At 52.6% G+C, this 13,847-nt stretch overlaps 1 protein-coding gene across 1 annotated transcript; it reads right to left on the bottom strand.

Annotated features, from left to right (window-relative positions):
- Positions 1 to 829: 829 nt before the first annotated feature.
- On the bottom strand, positions 830 to 4,927 carry SELENOW (selenoprotein W). Its single transcript, XM_070771366.1, has 6 exons — positions 4,772 to 4,927; positions 2,995 to 3,019; positions 2,823 to 2,876; positions 2,573 to 2,647; positions 2,372 to 2,470; positions 830 to 1,214 (listed from the first exon to the last, which is right to left on the bottom strand). The coding sequence occupies exons 1-5, from the start codon at positions 4,798 to 4,800 to the stop codon at positions 2,390 to 2,392; spliced, it is 264 nt and encodes an 87-aa protein (XP_070627467.1). The 5' UTR covers positions 4,801 to 4,927; the 3' UTR covers positions 830 to 1,214; positions 2,372 to 2,389.
- Between the last annotated feature and the right edge of the window lie 8,920 nt (positions 4,928 to 13,847).

Below are 13,847 nucleotides of genomic sequence, written 5' to 3'. Positions count from 1 at the left end.
ATTTTTATGAAATCTCCCAATAGGGAAATCTACAGAAAGTAGATTAGTAGTTGCTCCAGGGCGGTGGGGGGTGGGGAGGGTGAGGGGGTGGGGAGGGAGGTGCTGGGGACCAAAGGGGTGCTCAGGACTGGAGGGGTGCTCTAGAGTATGAGGGTTTCTCCTTGAGGTGGTGGAAATGTTCCAAAGTTGATCATGGTGGGACTTCCCTCAAAATAAATTTGAGTTTTGTACACAAGGACAACAGTGGCCAGACTCCCATCACTTTTACCATCTTGCCACATGAGAGATTTAAGAACTGAGCCTGTGAGACTGCCAGGCCCTGCCCAGTGTCCTGACGCTGGCAGGACCACCAGGCCTCCGAAGGTCCAGGCTCAGACCTGACGCGGTTACATCTGCCTCACCTCACTGGCCAAAGCAAGTCATGGGATCAAACTCAGAGCTAGGAGGTGAGGACAGCTCATCTCCAGTGTGAGGACGGTAAAGGGGGCAGGCAGACGTGAGGAGGGGTGAGACAGTCTAACACACCACCCAGCACTTTTCTCCCAGTCGCTGACAGGTTACCTCCAAACATAGGAACCAGGAACCCACTTCATCCTGGAGGATGCACACCCAAACACAGGAACCAGGAACCCACTTCACCCTGGAAGATGCACACCCGTGGCGGCTCCAGGGAGCTCCAGAGACCACCTCCACCTTGGCTTGAGGGACCACTGAAAAGTTCAACCCAGAGTTGGTCCTAGCTCCGCACTACCAAGTCACTAATTTCCTGGAGCAGAGACCAGCGGGAGGCGGCTCCAGGGGAAAATGGACACACGCAGACACAGGCCTGTTTTGTTAACCTCATCACCATTTATTGCGTTGTGAGCTGTTGCCATCACTGCTGATATCTGAGACTCACTCATCCTGATCATCCTCTCAGCTTCCCCTTGAAAAGGAAGCCTAGAGTAGGACCACCCCAGACACCACAGGATAGAAGGGAGACATGGGGGTAGGGGCGGTGGAGATGCAGGGAGATGAGGGATGGGGAAGGCACCAGGACCAGCGTGCGGGGACACACACGCACACACGCACGCACAGGCAAAGACCAGGGGTGTCCATCTCTGCTCCAACCGGCGGCCGCGAGAACATCAGGGAAGGACCAGGCGTCCAAGAGACATTTCAGTCCTTCCTGTCATGAAGCGTCTGCCGAGAGGGGCTGGGCCACGATTACTGGTCTGTGTGGAGAAGAGGCAGGGAGTGGGGTTCAGACTACCGGGAGAGGCCGGATGAAGGCCAGTCGCTTCCCTGCATCTCATCTTTTAAGCTTTCCCTGTAATAAACTGTAACGCGGAGTGGAACAGCTCTGCTGTGTTCTGAGTCCTGCAAGAGTCACTGAGCCTGACCGGGGGTTTCGGGACTCCTGAAATTGTACTCGACCTGTGAACAAGAGTCACTCCTTCCCCTCTCTCTTTTATATGAATCCCATCTTGGCTTATCTTAGATAAAATCATCATTGGTGGACTTCTCTAGAATCCAAGCAAACCTCATGCTGGTTTAAGCAGACGCCTTTGAGTGACTGACAGTCTGGAGGTGGCAAATGGTGTGTTTCTGCAAGGGATGTGCTCCATTTAAGAATTCAAGTCCCCCCACCAAAGGGGCACTCCCTCCCTCCTGACAGCAACTGCCCACGCATAGCCAGCTCATGCAGCCTGGAATTATGGAATTCTTTTTTTTTCCCTTTTTCTTTGTGCATCTTTTTTCTTTTTTTGCAATTACGTAATTCTTGACTTTTTTTTCTTTTTTTTTGTAATTTGGGGAGACTCCCTCCTTTTCAGACCTGCATAGGAGACAAGACATTTGTATTTTTGTACTGTATTAATTCAAATTGTACTGCAGGTCCAAATTCCCACTGAAAGCAGCCTCATTCTGCTCCAGTGAGGATGAGGAGAAACGGAACTCGAGGTCAAAGCATTTGAGAACCAGGTTGCTGGTGCAAAGCATGCTGGGGGCAGGGGGCTGGGTCCACAGGTTCCTGGGACAGACGCTCAGTTCTAGCACACGTGGGGCAGGAACCGGCAACTCAAGCTTAGATGGAGGGTAGAAACTGCTTCCAGGATCTCAAAAGCCAGGAGCCAGAGCTTGGTTATGGACTAGGTTAGTGACCAGGGCCCAGTTCTAGAGTAGGTTCGATTTGGGGCTCATCTGGAACACAGAAGCTCTAACACTGAAAACCAGGCTCAGAAGATGCTGAAAAGCAGTGCTATGGTCCAGAGAACAAAGTGGAAATTGCTACTTGTTCCGGAATGTACTGGGCTGGAAACTAGTCCTCGGGTTTGGAGTCCATTGGGAACCAAGGGTCAGCTCTGTGGCCTCGGGGCGGGGCCCCCCTCACCTCTGCCTTCAGGCCACATCAGGCCTGAGCCAAAGCGGCTTTGATGGCGGCCACCAGCTTCAGAAACTTGCTCTCCGTGTCCACGTAGCCATCGCCTCCCTGGAGAAGGGAGGACCAGGGGAGGGGTGGGCTGGGACCAAGACACCAACCCCAGTCCCAACCCCCCACTGGCCCCCAGTGAGGCAGGATGGATAGACATACCTTCTTGGAGTGAACCAGCTTCCCCGCTACGAACACTTCAAAGAAGCCGGTGACCTGGGGAGTCCCCTCGCCGCACTGGGGAGAAGGAAGAGATGCTGGAGGGGCGGAGATGCCCCCTTGCGGACACCTGCTCCTTCCCAGGGAAGGGAGAACACAGGGGGCTGACCCAAACCACCCCCCGCTGTCACCAGGGCTGAGGGACATACAGACAGGACCCATGTCTGACTCCTTCCCCTTCCCCCAGACTCACGATGTCCAGACGGCTAGGGAACTCATCTTCTAACTTCTTCTTGAGCTGAAGATACTGGAAAGAGGTGGGTGGTCACACCAGGGTCCACAGCAGCCACATGGGCGCCCCCCCCCCACGGGCTAACACCCCTCCCCCACTTTCCAGGGCAGCCTCTTGGGACCACATGGCTTACCTTGGGCTTGTAGCCTCAAGCGCCACTGGCAGGAGCATGTCCAAGAGAGTTGGTCCCGGGAGAGGAGGATGGGGACAGTGGAGATCCGGGGAGGGGAGAGAGAAGGGGACAGTGGGGATCCAGGGATGGGAGGGGAGAGGCAAAGCAGGCAAGGAGACGGAGGCAAATGGGGGTCGGAAGCAGGAAGAGATGAAGAGGAACATGGATGATACAAGGAGGAGGAGACAGACACTCTCAAAAGAGAGGAAAGACACGGGGGCACACGGGGGCGGGTGCAGCACAGAGATGGAGAGGCACAGGAAGGGAGCCAGCCACACAAGGAAAATGCATAGAGCAAGGGAGACAAGAGAGCATAGTGGGGGCGGGCACAGAATCGGGGGCAACGAGGCGAGAGCACAAGCGCGAGGCAGAGAGGGAGGCAAAATGGAGAGAGCCAGGTCAGGAGGAGAGCTGCCCCACGACAGCAGCCCCACCCACAGCCGGTACCCAAGCCTCAGGGAAACCATTACTGCAGGATTCCCAAGGCCCTCCTATGCCTGAGAGTGAAGGATAACCGCCTCCCCGCCCCACCGCCCCCCACCCCCCCATGCAGACTATTTCGGGACCGCAGTCTGGTGCACAGGCAAAGCAGGGGGAGGGGAAGGGGAGGCGCCTCAAAATGTCACTCTACCCTCTGCTTGACTCAGCGGGCAGGGACACTGCTAACTAACGCAGTGACAGATCTGAACCTTTCAAAGCCCCAGGCAGGGACCCTCCTCCCCCGCCCCAAGTGGACATTTCAAACAGGACAGCCAGCAGACCCGGGTGGGGGTTACCCCCTGTGATCCGCCCGTGCCCCACTCCCAGCCTCGGTTTCCGCACTTGTAGAATGGAGTTAAAATCCCTGCCCAGGGAGTTTCTGGAAAGGAAATTCAGGCAACATATATTTATTAAGCGCCTACAGGCCAGCATGCCTGTGCAGGCCAGTACAGTCCAAGGCGCCAGGGTTGTGACACGGTCTACGGGACAGAACACTTCCTGCCGAGCAGACATGTTTTCACCCTTAAAGCGGGCAATTAGATCAAATGTGTAACACCCAATACACCGCACTCCCTCCGCCATAACCATTAAGACGACAACCTAGAGGGGTGGGAGGGAGGTTCAAGAGGGAGCGGACATATGTACACCTACGGCCAATTCTCGTTGACATATGGCAGAAACCAACACAACATGGTAAAGCAATGATTCTACAATCAAAAATAAATTTTAAGAAAACCACTCCCTCTACGGATGGGGAAAGTGGGGTCAGAAAACGGGGAGCGTTAATAGGAAAAAAGCATCCACCGTCTGGGTTTAAGTCCTTGCCCAACACAGGCCGGGACGATCTGGAACCTCCTGACTCTGGCCGGCCCCACCCGACGACCGGTCCCGGGGGAGGGGAGACCGAAGCGCCCAGGGAGGTTCCTCTTGCATTACAAACCGACCCCCACCTGCTCCCCACCATGAGCCCGGGAATCGGGGCGGGCGGGGGGAGCTGTTTAAAACGACACACACGTGTCTCAGTTTTACCTTTTAGGACCTGAGACGTCTAGAATGTCACAAATTGGGGGGGGGGGGGGGCGAGAAATCAACGTCCTCTGTTTTCCGCCTCCTCCCACGCCCACCGCACCCACACAGAACCCTCTCCCCAATGCAAGGCTCCCGCCCCCACCCCCGACTCCCCCAGAGCCTAACTCCGCCGGGACAGGGCGGGGCCCGGGCGGGATTCGAAGAGGGCACCTCTGGCCCGCGTGCTCACCAATAAACTACTCGGACGACGACCGCCATAGCTCCGGACCGCGGTGCCCGCTGCGGCGCGGACTCGCGATCCGAACCCGGGCGAGGCAAGGCGAGGTCTGCGCCACGGGCGGGGCGTGCGCACACAGGCCTGACACTCGGCGTTCCGCAGCGCGGACCAACGCCGGGAGAGGGGGGGATGAGGAGAGGCCCCCAGAGCGGGGGCGAGAGGAACCCTGCCGCCCACCGCCCTGAGCCCGCCACGCAAATCTTCCCCCTCGCCCGCTGTGAGGCCAGGGAAAACCCCAGCAGAGGGGGTCCTCAGGAGAGCCCTCTGCGCACCTCGCTCCCGGCCCCCCTCTTCCGAGCCAGAATGGTACGGTCTCATGGGGCGGGGGTTCAGGGCCAACCGCTGCTGGTTGCAAACGGAATTGCAACTGACCTTGCTCGTTTCGCTGGGAGGACCTTGAGGGCGGCCTAAGGGGGAAAGGGGGCCGGGTTCGCAAGGATTCGGGGTACACATGGGCGGCCCCTGAAGCTGAGGTTTTTTTTCAATGAACGGTCCGGGAGACCCACTGCCTTATTAAATAAAGCCTGGCATTCAGACCTGGGCGCCGCCTGATCAGCACTGAAGTCCCCCACTCCCCACCAACCCACCCACCCTTTTGCGCCTTCCAGACCTCTTCGAGGCAAGGGGTTCATGGAAAGTGCTAGAAGTTGGCAGCTGAGTTATAAGGGCTTAGAAAGCCGATGCATCTCTCTGAGTCTCAGTTTCCTCTTCCAGGCATAAATGCCTTCAGAGAATGTTTACCCATTTAACAAATACTCTATCGGGTACCTTGCTGCAGTCATAGGTTCTGAAGATACAGCTCAGTTCAGTCGCTCAGTCCTGTCTGACTCTTTGCGACCCCGTGGACTGCAGCAGGCCAGGCTTCCCTGTCCATCACCATCTCCCAGAGCTTGCTCAAACTCATGTCCATCCAGTCGGTGATGCCATCGGAAGATACAGCAATGAAAAAATAACCAAAGTCCCTGCCCTCAGCCCTGCCCTAGGTCTTCCCGCCCCAGCTTCCGTCTCTGACCCCCTGATCCTCACCTGCCGTGATCCTGATATCTCGGGGCTCCTGGCAGACTAGGTTCAATTCCCACCCCCTATTGCTGCCAGCTGTGTGATCTCAGTGGTCTTGGGCAGGTATCAGTATAATGAGCCTGTGATGCAGAGCAGTTAACATGCAGCTGGGCGTAATCAGTGTCCCATAATCAGGTGTCTTTCAGGCTCCCAGGGTGCTCAGAACAAAAACCCAAGCCTTGGGAAGTCCCTGGTGGTCCAGCGATTAGAATTCCAGGCTTTTACTATGGTGGCCAGGGTTCAGTCCCTGGTGGGGAAACTGGGATCTCTGAGGGGAGGCTAAGATCATGGCATCTGATCCCATCACTTCATGGCAAATAGATGGAGAAACAGTGGAAATAGTGACAGACTTTATTTTTTGTGGGCTCCAAAATCACTGCAGATGGTGACTGCAGCCATGAAATTAAAAGACGCTTGCTCCTAGGAAGAAAAGTTATGACTAACCTAGACAGCATATTAAAGAGCAGAGACATTACTTTGCCAACAAAGGTCCATCTAGTAAAACCTATGGTTTTTCCAGTAGTCATGTATGAATGTGAGAGTTGGACTATAAAGAAAGCTGAATGCCGAAGAATTGATGCTTTTGAACTGTGGTGTTGGAGAAGACTCTTGAGAGTCCCTTGGACAGCAAGAATATCCAACTAGTTCATCCTAAAGGAAATCAGTCTTGAATGTTCACTGGAAGGACTGTTACTGAAGCTGAAACTCCAATACTTTGGCCACCTGATGCGAAGAACTGACTCATTGGAAAAGATCCTGATGCTGGGAAAGATTGAAGGCGGGAGGAGAAGGGGGCAACAGAGGACAAGATGGTCGGATGGCATCACCGACTCAATGGACATGAGTTTGAGTAAACTCCAGGAGTTGGTGATGGACGGGGAAGCCTGGCGTGCTGCAGTCCATGGGGTCGCAAAGAGTTGGACATGACTGAGCGACTGAACTGAACTGAAGGGGAAGCTTGGCCCAAAAGAAAAAAAAAACTGCAACAAGATAACCCAAGATTTAGCATGCTCCGCCCCTGATTGGCCCCATTGTTCCCTTCTGGTCCCTCTCAGTGCCCTAGCCACATGGAATCTTGGACCTCACCCACTCACCCACCTCTGGGCCTTTGCACAGCTATTTCTACCCTTCCCTGCTGCCTGATCCTGCTCATCCTCCAGGAATCAGTTCCAACATATTGTAGGAGAATTTTTGTGTTTTGGTAAACTGTGGCTTCTCCATATTATTAATACATCTGTTGCTGTTGTTCAGTCACTAAGCCTTGTGGTCACTGTTTATGATCTCATGGACTGCAGCACACAAGGCTTTCCTGTCCTTCACTATCTCCCAGAATTTGCTCAAACTCATGTCCATTGAGTTGGTGATGCCATCCAACCGTCTGGTAGTCAGTCGCCCCCTTCTCCTCCTGCCTTCAATCTTTCCCAGCATCAGGGTCTTTTCCATTGAGTCGGCTCATCATATCAGGTGGCCAAAGTATTGGAGCTTCAGCTTCAGCATTAGTCCTCCCAATGAATATTCAGGGTTGATTTCCTTTAGGACTGACTGGTTTGATTTCCTTGCTGTCCAAGGGACTCTCAAGAGTCTTCTCCAGTACCACAGTTGGAAAGCATCAATCCTTTGGTGCTCTCTTTATGGTCCCTCTTTTGACCTTCCTTATGGTCCAACTCTCAACATCGTACAGGACTACTGGTCTTAGTTTGCTAATCATCACTATCATCGCTAAGCACCAGAAGCTGAGTGACTTAAACCACAGACATTTATCTCATGGTTCTAGAGGCCGGAAGTCAGCGATCAAGGTGTCAGCGGGGTTGTTTCCTCCTGAGTGCTGTGAGAAAGAATCTGCTCCCTGCTTCCCCCCTAGCTTCTGGTGTTTGGCAATCTTTGGTGTTCCTTGGCTTATACGCGCATCACCCAGTTTCTGCCTGCATGTTCACATGACACGCTCCCAGTGCGCATGTCTGGGTCCAAGTTTCCCCAGTTTATGAGACCCAGTCATTTTAGGTTAGGGCCTGCCCTATGCCAAATGACCTCCTCTTCACCCATTACATCTGCAACAAGCCTATTTTCAAACAAGGTCACATTCTGAGCTGCTGGGGGTTAGGATTTCACAGACGAATTCTGGGTGGGAGATAATTCGAACTGTAACCAATCATTCAGAGTTACCTGATTCTATGGGGTCTGTTTTACAACTCTGTATAAACTGTAGGTAAGTGATGGCAACACAAGATATATCTGTTTTTGTTTGCTTGTTCGTGGTTTTTTTTTGGGGGGGGGGGGCGGGGGTGCGGGTTGCCGTGCCATGCAGCATGTGGAATCTTAGTCTTCCAACCAGGATGGAACTCGCATGCCCTGAATTGGAAGTGCAGGGTCTTAACCACTTGATCACCAGGGAAATTCCACAATGAATCTTCTATAGAGGTATGCACATAAATTCTGTCTGGAAGGAAAACCCTACCTCCCTTAGTCCATTTGGGTTGCTATGACAGAATACTATGGCTTATATGCTTATAAACAACAGACATGTATTGCTCCCAGTTATGGAGGCTGGGAGTCCAAGATCAAGGTGCCAGCATGGTTGAATGAGGGCCTTCTTGTGTTCATGGCTGGTGCCTTCTCGCTGTGACCTCACCAGGTGGAAGGGACTGGGGAGCTCCCTGGAGCCTGTTTTCTAAGGGCACTAATCCCACTCACGAGGGCTCCACCTTCATGACTTCAGCACTTCCCAAAGACCCCACCGCCTCATACCATCATCTTTGGGGAGCAGAATTTCAACATATAAATTTGGGGGAAACACAAATTTTGAGACCATAAGACTCCCCCCCAATGTTTTGCCTCTACCTGCATTTTTGATTCACTATCTCTGATCTATAAATGCAACTGTTTTTTTTTTTTTTTTAACTTTTTATTTTTTGGCCACACCCCGCAGCACATAGGATCTTAGTTCCCCGTCCAGGAATCGAACCTGCGCCCCTGCACTGGAGGTGCGGAGTCTTAACCACTGGACTTCTAGGGAAGTCAGTGTGTCTGTTCTTTGAGTCTCCTCTGAACCAGTTGTAACACTTCACAGGGTTAAGTGAAATCTTTAACACGTGTTAACTTTTAGATCTGTATGAGTCTTGGTTTCCCCAAAGTCTCTTCCCCAAGTCCTTTCTCCCCACAATTATCTTCTAACAATGCTGTCGTCAAGGAAGCCCGCCCACAGCCCTCAGGCTGGCCAGGGTCCCTGTAGGGCTCCCCTATCACCACCCCAACCGCTCTGGTTGTCCCAGGTCTGATGTTCTCAAACACGCAGCAAGTGGCTGGGCACAGGGCAAATGCCCAGAGGCTGTTTTGTTGACCGGACTTAAGGCTGAGAATTTGCCAGGGGCCTGAAGAGTGAAACACCCCCTTTATGCCACTGAGAACAAAAAAGGTCTCTGTCGCCAAGAAGTGGGGGAGGCTGGAGGCATTAGTCATGGTTCTGGGGCTGGGGAACCATTCCTTGCTTGCTCACTCTCCCTCACACACACACGTGTACACACACATACACACACACACACAAATGGTAACACACAGCTCTCACCCTCATCTGGCTAAACCACTGCACATCCAGACAAACCACAGCCCAACCAGAGACACAACACACCACATACCTCTATTCTGCTACACAGCGACACAAAAACACCCTACAGTCTCAATACACAACAGCCCAGCCGGGATCACAACATCAACACCTCCAAACACACAATTCACAATGACTGCTGCCTCTCCTTGGCCATGTGGCGGAACACACAACTGTACCCTGGACACACAATAACACAACACACCCATATCCAGCCAGAGACACAACAGCTCTCCCTGAGATCCTGCTCACTGGGACACACGATTGTATACAGAGCACACACCACTGGATTTGGTCACGGACGTTGATACACAACCGCACAGCTGCACACACAGACAGGATCATTAATGCCCGCTGACCTAGGCACACAGCAACAGACAACCCCACCTGCTCCCAAGAGACAAAGGCACACAATTACGCAGTAATACAATAGTACACATCACCATGGCAGGGACAAGACACACAATGAGACTATACAACCTCAGTGCCACCCTGGGAGGCAGACCCCAGCACACAACAGTACAACCACACACACACACAACACTAACTAACACAGTAACCCAGCCAGACTCTCACTGGGATGCCTCTCGACTTGAACACCATTACACAACCACACACCACCCCAGGGACACACTCAGGCAGAGACACTGCAGCCCAATGACACGGCACACAGAGGCTCCCACCCACAGCCTCGCAGTGACCCGCACCCAAGCTCCGCAGGCCTGGGGTCACACAGTAAGCAGACACGGTCCCTGCCTTCTGGGACTCACGCTATGGTCAAGGAGACAGACACAGGAAAACAGAAACAAACAGGGATTTCAAGAGGCTGTAGCAAGTGCTGGGAAGAAAAATAAAGCCAGGAAGGATGGTGGGGAGTTTTATAAACAGATCAGGGGAGGCAGCTCTGTTACTAATAAAAGCAGCCAGCCCTTGAATATACAAAGACATAAAAGTCTCCTTCGGGCCCTAAAAGGCAGGAACTGTAATCATCCCATTTTACAGATGGGCAAACTGAGGTACTTGGTTGAGGTCACACCAGGCCTTGTCTGACTGCGGAGCCTGTGCTCTGAACCAGCTTCCTGTCAGCACGATGGATAAAAGCAGGGTGGGGAGGTAGGGGTGGGGTGGGGTGGGGACTTGTCGGGGACCTCGAAAGCTTCCCTGGTGGCTCACAGGGTAAAGAATATGCCTGCAATGCTGCAGACGCGGTTTCGATGCCTGAATCCAAAGGTCCCCTGGAAAAGGGAATGGCTACCCACTCCAGTATTCTTGCCTAGAGAATCCCAAGGACAGAGGAGCCTGGCGGGTTGCAGTCCGTGAGGTCACAAAGAGTCGGACATGACTGAGCGACTAACGCTGAAAGCTCCAAGGGGGTGAAGGAGGCCTGGACTTCTGAAAAGCCAGGAGATCCAGCCTCTGCCTCGTCCCTGTCCCAAGGAAGATGCTACCCGAGGCTCTGTGTCAGGGAGGGCTTCCTGGAGGGGGAACCTGGCAGCGGGAAGAGCAGGATCTTCTACACCCAGACCCAGCAGGGCACTGTGCTGCACCCCACCTGCATCTTCACCAACAGCCCCGAGGTGCTGTACACGCAGGAGCAGGCGGCCAGGGGGGCAACAAGAGCCGAGGTACCAGGAGCCCCGGCGGGGGTGGGGAGAAGCCCTCCATCAGGGGTGTGAGGGGGCACAGTGATCTCGGGGTGCCGCTCGCTGTCGGGGGCTACCCCCTCACTCCTCCCCACACTACATCTTCCCTGAGGCTGCTGACCTGGGACCTGCAGGTCCCTGGAGCCACACCTGGCTGGGTGGCCTTGGGGGGTTCACCCCCCTCCCCACGTGGTGCTGGCTGCCCCGAGTCTGGAGCCTGTCCCACGGGCTGAAGTATTAGTTGCTCAGTTGTGTCCGACTCTTTACCACCCTTATGGACTGTAGCCTGCCAGGCTCCTCTAAAATCCCAGTTCATGGGATTCTCCAGGCAAGAATACCGTGGTGGGTGGCTATTTCCTTCTCCAGGGGATCTTACAGACCCAGGGACTGCATCTGAGTCTTGGCGTCTCCTGCATTGGCAGGCAGATTCTTTACCACTTGCACCAACTGGGAAGCCCAGGGAGCTCCCCCAGCTGTTCACAAACACGCAAACAAAGCTGCTTTGTACTTTCCTACGCACGTCTTTGCATGGCCGAAGGCTTTCCTCTGTCTGGCATGAATACCTAGGTGTGAAATTCCTGGATCATAGAGGGGCGTATGGTTCATTTTTTAAGGAAACTCCTGAACTGTTGTCCATAGAGGTTGTAACATTTCATATTCCCACAAGCCGGGTGCCAGAGTTCTGGTTGCTTCATCCCTATCCTAACCCTCACCAGCATTTGGAAGACTCAGTTGTTTTTCATTTCAACATTCCAATGGGCCTGGGGAACTATCTCATTGTGTTAATTTTGCATTTGTCGGGACTTCTCTGGTGGTTCAGTGGCTATGATTTTGAGCTCCCGATACAGGGGGCTTGTGGTCCATCCCTGGTCAGGGAACCAGATCCCATATGCCACATATAACAGCTCACCTGCTACAATTAAAATCCTGCATCCCACAATGAAGATCCAAGACCCTGCACGTGCAACTAAGACTCGGTGCCGTCAAATAAATATTTTAAAAAAAGAAATACTTTAAAAATTAAAATAAAATTGCATTTCCTTAAAGACTAATGCTGGAATCAAGATTGCCGGGAGATATATCAATAACCTCAGATATGCAGATGGCACCACCCTTATGGCAGAAAGTGAAGAGGAACTAAAAAGCCTCTTGATGAAAATGAAAGAGGAGAGTGAAAAAGTTGGCTTAAAGCTCAACATTCAGAAAACTAAGATCATGGCATCTGGTCCCATCACTTCATGGCAAATCGATGGGGAAACAGTGGAAACAGTGTCAGACTTTATTTTCTTTATTTTGGGGGGCTCCAAAATCACTGCAGATGGTGATTGCAGCCATGAGATTAAAAGATGCTTACTCCTTGGAAAAAGTTATGACCAACCTAGATAGCATATTCAAAAGCAGAGACATTACTTTGCCAACAAAGGTCCGACTAGTCAAGGCTATGGTTTTTCCAGTGGTCATGTATGGATGTGAGAGTTGAACTGTGAAGAAGGCTGAGCGCCGAAGAATTGATGCTTTTGAACTGTGGTGTTGGAGAAGACTCTTGAGAGTCCCTCGGACTGCAAGGAGATCCAACCAGTCCATTCTGAAGGAGATCAGCCTTGGGATTTCTTTGGAAGGAATGATGCTAAAGCTGAAACTCCAGTACTTTGGCCACCTCATGCGAAGAGTTAACTCATTGGAAAAGACTCTGATCCTGGGAGAGATTGGGGGCAGGAGGAAAAGGGGATGACAGAGGATGAGATGGCTGGATGGCATCACCGACTCGATGGATGTGAGTCTGAGTGAACTCCGGGAGTTGGTGATGGACAGGGAGGCCTGGCGTGCTGCTGTTCATGGGGTCGCAAAGAGTCGGACACGACTGAGCGAGTGAACTGAATTGAAGGTGTTTATATCAAACCTGTGTGTGCATGCTCAGTCGTGTCTGACTCTTCTTGCGACCCTGTGGACTGTAGCCTGAGTCTCCTCTGTCCATGGGATTTTCCAGGCGAGAATACTGGAGTGGGTTGCCATTGTCCTCCTCCAGGGGATCTTCCCCCAACCCAGGGATCAAACCAGCGTCTTCTGTGTCCCCTGCTTTGGCGGGCCGATTCTTAACCCATGAGCCTATATTTTCTTTTTTTTTTTTTTTGCCTATATTTTCTTAAAGAAGATTAATGGTTTTAGCTCTGCTTTGGGGATTTAGGCTTTCTTTTTCTAATCTGGCTTCTTGTCTTGTTCAAATCCATCACTGCTAGTGGAGAGATACAGATTCAGCCTGACAGCAGGCATCAAGGGGTGGGAGGTGGGGGCGGCTGGAGCGCCAGAAACAATTACTAGCATTAGAAAGGACTGCAGGCAAGATCCGCCCTCCCTATGTATCAGGGAAACTGAGTGATAAGCATTTTCCTCCCCTAACCCAAAACTTTTCTGAAGCTAAGAACTGCTTTCTCTGCCTGGACTTACAAAGCAGTATGGTTTATGCTGCTGGTGTCTGCTTCCTTTCTGGAAGTCTGGAATTTAGGTTCACGCTGGGTAGACTGTGCCTACGTGAACAGCCTCCCCCAAATTCACGGGTGGGTCCTGAGTCTCTAACGCACTTCTCTGCGCCTAAACTTTGAATACACGAATACACGTGGCCGCATTTTCGTTGCTAGGGAAACGTGCTGGGGCAGCCCTGCTGGGAAGAGCCAGAGGCAGGAAGGGGATTCTCCCCTTTGATCAGCTGCGTGTCCTGATCTCTACA

The sequence above is a fragment of the Bos indicus genome, chromosome 18 (genome assembly GCF_029378745.1).
Source record: "Bos indicus isolate NIAB-ARS_2022 breed Sahiwal x Tharparkar chromosome 18, NIAB-ARS_B.indTharparkar_mat_pri_1.0, whole genome shotgun sequence".
Taxonomy (NCBI): Eukaryota; Metazoa; Chordata; class Mammalia; order Artiodactyla; family Bovidae; genus Bos; species Bos indicus.
The sequence above is the reverse complement of the archived record's forward strand: the minus strand, read 5'-3'. Positions and strand labels throughout refer to the sequence as shown.